Source organism: Chelonoidis abingdonii, chromosome 3 (genome assembly GCF_003597395.2).
Source record: "Chelonoidis abingdonii isolate Lonesome George chromosome 3, CheloAbing_2.0, whole genome shotgun sequence".
NCBI classification, from domain to species: Eukaryota; Metazoa; Chordata; order Testudines; family Testudinidae; genus Chelonoidis; species Chelonoidis abingdonii.
The window spans coordinates 157,251,078-157,259,658 of record NC_133771.1 but is presented as its reverse complement, the minus strand read 5'-3'; the positions used below and the strand labels follow the sequence as shown (position 1 = coordinate 157,259,658).

The 8,581-nt window shown below is 43.2% G+C and overlaps 1 protein-coding gene across 1 annotated transcript in view; it reads right to left on the bottom strand.

Annotated features, from left to right (window-relative positions):
- DNAH8 (dynein axonemal heavy chain 8) overlaps positions 1-8,581 on the bottom strand; it is a 621,721-nt gene that overhangs the window by 249,994 nt on the left and 363,146 nt on the right. The window contains exons 48-50 of the mRNA XM_075064269.1: positions 8,356-8,463; positions 4,663-4,797; positions 3,895-4,056 (exon numbers count right to left, since the gene is read on the bottom strand). Of these exons, the coding sequence (XP_074920370.1) occupies positions 3,895-4,056; positions 4,663-4,797; positions 8,356-8,463 (405 nt within the window). The remainder of the gene's footprint in view (positions 1-3,894; positions 4,057-4,662; positions 4,798-8,355; positions 8,464-8,581) is intronic.

Genomic DNA, 8,581 nt, shown 5'->3' with positions numbered 1-8,581 from the left:
TTTTTGCCCCATCATGCATTGGGATCTCAACCCAGAATTCCAATGGGCGGGGGAGACTGCGGGAATTATGGGATAGCTACCCACAGTGCAACGCTCTGGAAATCGACGCTGGCCTCGGTACATGGATGCACACTGCCAAATTAATGTGCTTAGTGTGGCCGCGTGCACTCGACTTTATACAATCTGTTTTAAAAAAACGGTTTCTGTAAAATCAGAATAATCCCATAGTGTAGACATACCCTAACAGACGTATTGGAGCATGAGCTTTCGTGGGTGAATACCCACTTCGTCGGATGCAACAGATAAGGTAAAAATCTTTTACTTAGAAAGACAAGAAAGGCCAGCACATTATACTTCTGTGTAAGAACCTGACTGAGAGAAAGTCAGCCATGGCTAGAAAGAAAAAAAAGAGTGGTAAGAAATATACCTAGAACCAAGCTGCAGCTTGCTGAGTAAAGTGTTAGCTGCTAGAAAGTGTATTTAATTTTTGTTTGCTTGTGACGATTTTGTTTTTATCCCTTGTACTTCCTTAAAGGTCCATATCTTTTTGTTAATAAACTTTTTTTCACTTTAATCTAAAACAACGCAATGCTGTATTTGAATTTAAGTGGAGTTAACAATTACTTCAAGTGATAAACTGCTTTTGTTTCTTTAAAGGATCAATAGACTGCATTACTCCTCTGAATGTTCCAGGAAAGGGCTGGACATTTCAGGGCAGACAGTTGGGGGAAAATTTGGGACTGAGGTGTGATGGGGTCACTTGCCTAGGAGTAACAAATGCTGATGGAGACCAGACTTTGGCTGTGGTGTAACAAGCAGGCTGCTGGAGTCAGCATTGCTGAACCAGGCTTGGTTAACATACAGACACTCAGTGTATGCTTGTATGCTGGCTGTGAGCATCCAGACAAGGAACTACAGCAGCAAAGCATTTTAAGGAACTCAGGGTTACAGGACAAGCAGTGACACAACATCTCACTTGTTTGAATTGCACCTCAACACGACACCTGTGTATTTGGATGGGCACAGGATGTGTGTCATGGATGTCTGCAGTCTGGAGGTGTAGCCAAATGAGGTTGGCTTCTGAGCTGGATGCTGTGGCCCTGACTCAGAATCTCATTGCATCCTCTGAGGCATCTACTACAAAGGCTGTTGCTAGGGATACTTTCTTCAGGGTAGTCTAGAAGTCAGGATGGCCCCTATCTTTCATTGATTTAAGGTCATCCAGCCTGAATTCTGTTTCAGAGTAGCAGCCGTGTTAGTCTGTATCCGCAAAAAGAACAGGAGTACTTGTGGCACCTTAGAGACTAACAAATTTATTTCAGCATAAGCTTTCGTGGGCTACAGCTCACTTCTTCAGATGCATAGAATGGAACACACAGACAGGAAATATTTATACATACAGATAACATGAAAAGGTGGAAGTATGCATAGCAACTGGAAGAGTCTAATCAATTGAGATGAGCTATCCTGCTAAATATCTCCTGTCTGTGTGTTCCATTCTATGCATCCGAAGAAGTGAGCTGTAGCCCAAGAAAGCTTATGCTGAAATAAATTTGTTAGTCTCTAAGGTGCCACAAGTACTCCTGTTCTGTTTTTCTGAATTCTGTAGTTCTCTTAAAGAAGGTAATGGCCAGGATGCTCTAATGGTGGCTGAGGAAGCCTCAGAGTGGCTCTCACTTTTCTGACAGTTATTTCTTTGGGGAAAAATCCCCCTTTGGATGGGATTGTCATATCTTTTGCTAAAAATATCACTACAGCATTGACCTTTGGTTTATTCTGTGATGGCTTGTTTGAGCTCTAACATTTAATAGTATTGAAGTGTTCATCCCATTAGGTGTTTCTCATTCCTCACTGATTATGCCCACAAAGGCTGGGTGCAGCAAGATGGCTGTATCATGCAGAGATTTGGAAGGCAGGTATTTACCCTTAGGCCTGTCATCATGTGCCTAAATGGCAGATACAATATTTCTGTACACAGTCTCAAACTTACCAGGGAGAAAAAACCCTTGCAACTTTTTTTCCTGCTCAGAGACAGAATCTTAGAATACTCCTTCCTCAGTACAGGAGATGGCTCCAGAGTCAGACGATAAATAGCATCTAGATTTGTGTCATCCCCCCCCCCACCCTTTTTATTCATTTTGGGTTTCTTTGGCCTTTTTCACCTACTTTTCAGGAGTTGCCACTGGGCTGTGACTGCACAGGATATCTCTTTATTTAGTGTCTTGATCTTTCTGGATATATCTCCAGCTGTGTCCTCCCCCTCATGGTCCCACTTCCATGCCTGGGGGTGGGTATCTCATTGCTAGAGTCCCCAGCTTTGTACTGTGAAGCAGAGGAGCTGTGTAGGAACCCTGCTTTTTTCCCCAGGGAGCTGAGTACTCACTTTGGTATCTGACAGGGGTGGGAAGGTGAACATGGTGCTCCTTAAGGTTATTTTTCATCTGACTCACCTCTGCCCTGGGACATACCCCCTAAGCTGGCCAGATGGTGGCCTCCTCATCCTTGGATTGTCTCTATAATATGCTCTGTATTTCCTGATTAGGTTTTTCTGCACTGGAGTTGTGGCTCTTTGTGCGGAGGCATGGTGGACCTTACAAACCTGACTCTAAGACCCTGCTCTGGCATTTTGAGAGTTGGCTAGCTGTGATCAGGCACAGTATAATTCATGCTTTGAAGAGCCCATAATTCCTGCTTCACACATGGAACACTGTTTTGATTTAGCCTAGTGTTCGTGGGAGAGCTCTGCCATGCGGGGAGCTGGCGCAAGGAGTTCAGCACGGAAGTTCTGAAGTAATGCACCTGAGTGGCTGATACCACCAGACTGCTATTTATCTGATCCAGGAGAGGAGGAAGAGAAAGGGATATTAAAGACTGCACACAACTACTCCAAAACACAATTAAAGTCAAAGCTGGCATAGAAATAGTTGGGAGCAAAGCAAACTATCGCTCATGAGCAACACATGAGCTGCCATTAGGGGAGGCTATCCCCCAGCCCCACCGCTTCTGCCAGAGGCCCCACCACACCTCTGCCTCCTCTTTCGCCCCTTAAGCTCCCCTCCCCAGCTGGAGCCCATCCCTCCTCCCTTTCCCTCTTCTCCCCATGGCTGCTGGCCCTGCCGCCTCAGCCCTGGGTTGCTCTGCTCAAGCACTCCCAGCCCCCTGAGCACAGGGTGGGCAGCCCCAGCGAGCACAGTGCATCATGACCCCAGTGCTTCCAGCCCCCCCGAGCATATGGAACCACAGCCCCAGTGCCCCCAGCCTCCCCAAGCACAGGGCATCATAGCCCCAGCCCTTGATACTGTGGCCCCAGTGCTGGGCAGCTCAAACACTGGGCAGGCAGCCCAGTACACTGAGCCCTGGGTGCCGCGGCCCCAGCACCTCCATCGCCCCCAGGATCTCTGAGGCTGTGTTACAGTGTTGAACTGATCCTGGAAACCAGAGACAGAAGAAGAATAGACCCATAGGTCTCAGAATTGTTGGAGATGCTCGGCTCTAGAAAAGAATTTCTTACTTATCTCTGTATAAACCAATTATGGTATAACTAGATTAAAATGAAGCCCTTCTGTGGCTCTGTTGCGAGTATAGACTCCTTGTGCTCAGCTGTCCAGTTAATGAAAATGGGGCAAGACCCCTTCTCACCTCTGAGACACAGATCCCTATTTCCTGGCAGACTGAGAACCCACAGGCTGAGAATCAGAAAGGCACAGTTTAATCCTAGAGCCATCAGAAAGAACTATGGACTACTTCCAAATTCCACAAGGAAGAGGCATATCCTATTCATTATGAACTAAGGAGAATGTAATGCACAAAAATAGATTATTCACATACAGAATTCAAAAGCATCTATTATGATCTATAGTTTGTCTGAAGGCTTTGAGCAATAAGATGCTCTACCTGAATAAGCTTAAGATTCCAAGGTGGATGATTAATCAACCCTGCCTCTTCAACCTGGTTGGCTACTGCAGCCTGTAGTTCAACATATGTATTACTGTCCAACTGTAGCCCAGGGAAGAGGTCATTGATGAGACTAAGAAATAAGGGCTCATCTTCATCTACCTGAAAAATGAAAAAAAAAGTTTAAAAGCACAACTATGTATAGTATAGTTTTCTTTTCTCATAAGTAAAAATGAATCATTATGTTACAATAATGAGCATAAAACAATTTAGGAGCTGATTTCAAAATAACATGCTGATTATGCCCCTAAATTCAGGCTACCAAAAAAGAAGGAACATCATTTAAGAAGATGCACGCCAACTTTTGAGTATGCCTAATTATGTATATTTTAGATGTGTACCATGTACACAAGTGTTCCTGATTGAGCAGGCTGACTATAAAGAGCAATCTAGTTAAGTGAGCACTCAAGTGAATCTCTTCATTTATACCATGTTCATCACCCTGTGCACACTTAATTTAGTAAGGAAAATAACATACTGCCCATACTGCACACTAGTGTTTTGTTTATGACCTCAAGCATTTTAAGCATTGTTTTCAAATGTGATAAGCACATTCTGCTCATTGAGCTACTTGCCAGTCTGAATTTTAAAAATGAAGTTAGGAAGCGTTTGAGATTTTTTAAAAAAGCATATAAAAAACTGTAAACTATAAAAAACAGGTAAGACATTCACCCATACACTACTGAACTCTTAAATTGAGAGTCTCACCAGTTTAGAGAGGTTCATATCCCTTAGTCCTCTCATAACAGTACTCAATTCACTGTCATCTGGTCTGGCCCTCTTTTGAGCTCCAAGGGTCCTTAATACGGAAAGGATATTCCTCAGACCAAAGTCATAATGAACCTAAAAAAGGAAAAAAATTAGCTTACATACCAATAAAAATTGGAAGTCTCCAGATTTATTTCCTCAATAGATCTATACTCAGAGTTGTGTGCTTAGCCACACAGGCCTGGACCTATTAAAAAAAATTAGTCAAACCAGTGTTATCTGACTCAATGAATTTACAAAGTCTATAGCATGAGTCTGCTCTCACCAATATTAGTGTAAATGAAGAATGATTCCATGATTTCACCAGTTTATAACCTCTAAGACTAGACTATGGTACTTACACTGTAGCCCTGACTAGTGGGCAGGGCAGAACCATGCACACTTGCAACACATGCACACATGCACACTTCCCCATACTTGGACAGTGCTTGTGACATATATATAGCACTGTATGTCCGATAGCCTCCAGTTCCTTCTCTGCCACAGAGAGTATGTTATTTTTGGCTACGAAGCAGATGTGACAAGGGCAGGTAGTGGAGCACTCATAGGGGGACACATCTCGAAGAACCTCAGTTACTGCACAGAGTGAGTTATCTTCTCATCTTCTTTGAGTAATGTCCCTATGAGTGCTCCACTTGTAGGTGACTAGAAAGCAGTGACCCTAATTGGAAGGCTGGGGCTTCGGAGTGACATTTACTGTCAATGCTACGACAGAATATCCTAGGAGAATGTCTGTTGCAGCATCATGTGTAATAGCGTAGCGACGGACAAAAGTGTCTGTTGACCATGTGGTTACTTTGCAAATTTTAGCAATAGAGACATTATTGAGAAATGCTATCCAGGTGGATAATGAATGTGTGGAATGTGCTCTGATTATGGTAGGAGGTTGTCTATTGTGGAGTTTGTAAGATAAATATATACACTGCCAAATCCACTTTGAAAGGTGTTGTTTAGGTATGGCTGTGTCTCTTAATCTTTTGTTGCTGGAGAGGAATAACTGTGATGATTTTCAGAAAGGTTTAGTCCTGTCCAGCTAAAATGCTAATCTTGTCTCATGTTCAAGGTGCGTAGAGCTGCCTCTTGCTGGTTACTGTGAGGCTTTGGGAAGAAACAAGGAAGGTGTATTGTTTCGTTGAGATGGAAAGATTTTGGAATCTTAGATAGAAATTTCATGTGTGGGCATAGTGTACCTTTATCCTTGTAGAAGATTATGTATGATGGAATTACCATAAGCACTGCAATTTCACCAGCTTGTCAGGCAGAAGTGATGGTGACAAGGAAGACCATTTTCGTTACAGACACATGTAAGAACAGGTTGCCATTGGTCAAACGGGGGTCTAGTCAGAGAAAGTAGAATGAGGGTGAGGTCCCAGGCAAGGTTTGGGTCTTGTATGTGGGAATAAAGATTTTGGAGACCCTTCAGAAAGCGTTTTTTGAGCAGATGTGTGACGACAGATTGATTGTCTATCTGGCAATGAAAAGTAGTGATTACTATCAAGTGTACTCACTATGTATTCACTATGGAGCTGATAGACAACCCTGATTGTTTAAGGTGTAGCTTATATAGCCCAGGATAAGTAATAGAAGAGCATGTGCTGCATCAACTTGGTAGGAGGCACACCAGCACTGAAATTTAGTCCATTTGTAAGTGTGTCTAGTCATGTCACACCTACTATTCAAAAGTATCTGTTTGACTGTGTCCAAACGGGTTATTTCAGAATCCCAGAACCACAGAGGAGCTAGGCTTTGAGATGGAGCATCTGTGGATTGAGATAGAAGATGCATCCTGCGAAAGAGAGATCAGTTGGCATACTATCATGTGGAGGAGGTAAGTATACCAGACCTGTCATGGCCATGTTGGAGATATAAGCATGACATGAGCTAAGCCCTCCTGTATCTTGCAAAGTACTCAGAATAGGAAGGAAAGGTGGGGGAGGCATAAAGAAGTGGTGCATCTCACATTATGAGGAATGCGTTTCTCATAGATCAGTGTCCCAGTCCCACTCTGGAACAGAATTGAGGGCAGCAGGCATTGTGCTGTGTGGCAAAGAGGTCTATGGTGGGGTATCCCTATCGGTTAAAGATGTGCTGAAGCGCTTGCATGTCCAATTCCCACTTGCGATCATGGGAGAACCTGCTGCTCAATATGTCCACAGTGGCGTTCTGGTGTCCAGAGAGGTACACTGCTGAAATGGTGATGACGTGTTGGATATACCTGTTCTACAGTTCTGCCCTGCCTGTTGATATAATACATGCAGGCAAGATTGTCCATCATGACTCTGATGGTACAGTGTTTGAGCAGAGAGAGGAAATGTCAGCAGACACTGAGGACTGTTCGTAATTCTAGAGATTTTTGTGTAGGGCAGATTCAGTTAACAACCATCGGCCTAGTACTATGTGATCATGGAGATGAACTCCCCAACCTATTAGGGACGCATTGGTTCTTAGGATCATGGTCGGTGTTGGTTGGAGGAAAGGAACTCTGACACAGATGTTGTTGAGCTGTGAGTCCTTGACTCGCATTGGCATGGATAAGAGCTTGTGTAGGTTGTGTTTGTGGAGGAGATATACTGTACAGAGCCATGCCTAAAGACATCACATGTGTAGTCTTGCATGTATGATCATGAAAGTGGCCACTGCCATGTGGCTTAAAAGTTGAAGGCATGTTCTGGCATGGTTTATGTTCAAAATCTTGACATTTTATTACACAGGGGTTACAGTAACTTGATGTGTGTGAGAAATGATCAGAGTCTCTTTCTTCTTTTCCACCCTTCCCCCTCATCATCTGCAACATACAGCTCCCCCTACATCTTTTCCACCAAAGCTCCCTCTTCCTGTTGCATTAATCCATTAGAACTTTAGAAGCCATTAGCATGTAAAAAGTTGCTCCTTGCTGTCTGGTGCCCTATGCTGCTTCATACACATATCACAGACAGTAATTTACTGCTTACTGGAGTATCACACATTGCTTGGTTAGGTAATCCAAGCTATGCACTAATCTGGACCCCACACTTCTACTATACCAATAGGCCCCGGCAAAAACACTAAGAGAGGAAGAGGGGCTCAGATTCCTTCCCCTACCAGAGTGTTAGGTCCCGTGCGATTTTAGCATATACATGGGAAAGGGAATGTGGAGCTGACAGCTCCCCCTGGATCTAATCCTCCACCCTAATTGGCACCAGCCCAGTGTCTCATTCCCCTAATCCTCACTCTCTCCCCTATGCCTGAGCACCCTAACCAATCTCTCCATCCTTATCAGCCATTCTCCATTTATCCCTCTCCCCATAATAGCTCCTCCCCTTTTCTCCCCTCACCACATCCCCAAACCTCTCTCCCTCTACTCCCCCCACTCTTCCACCACAAATCCCCTCTCCTCTCCCAGCAATCATTCATATGAAGCATTGAAGCACTTGGAGGAGAGGAAGGTGATCACAAAATATGTATAAATCTATTTAAAGGGGTGAAAAATAAGATTGTTTGCTCAAAGGTAATATATATTTTATAAAGAGATTTTTTGTTTGAAATATATTTCAACTTTAAAAGAAACAACACAGATATTCCAACAGAGATGTGCACAGATCAAAACCTAAAGGAAAAATTGTATTGTAAGTACCATAAGACTAGGAAACACACCTGTTTAGTGAGCTGCTCCTCGCAAAGTTTGTAGAGAACGAAGAATTTTTGAGCTAAGACCACATTATCAATAAACCCACAGCTTGCAAGCTTAACTCTCATAATTATCTGAAATACAACACAGCATTCAGAATTCCATTAATTTTTCTGAAAATTTTGGAAGGAAAGGAAAAAAAGGAAAATGGACTAATATTTTTTTTTTTTAATATGAACATATTTTGAAAAA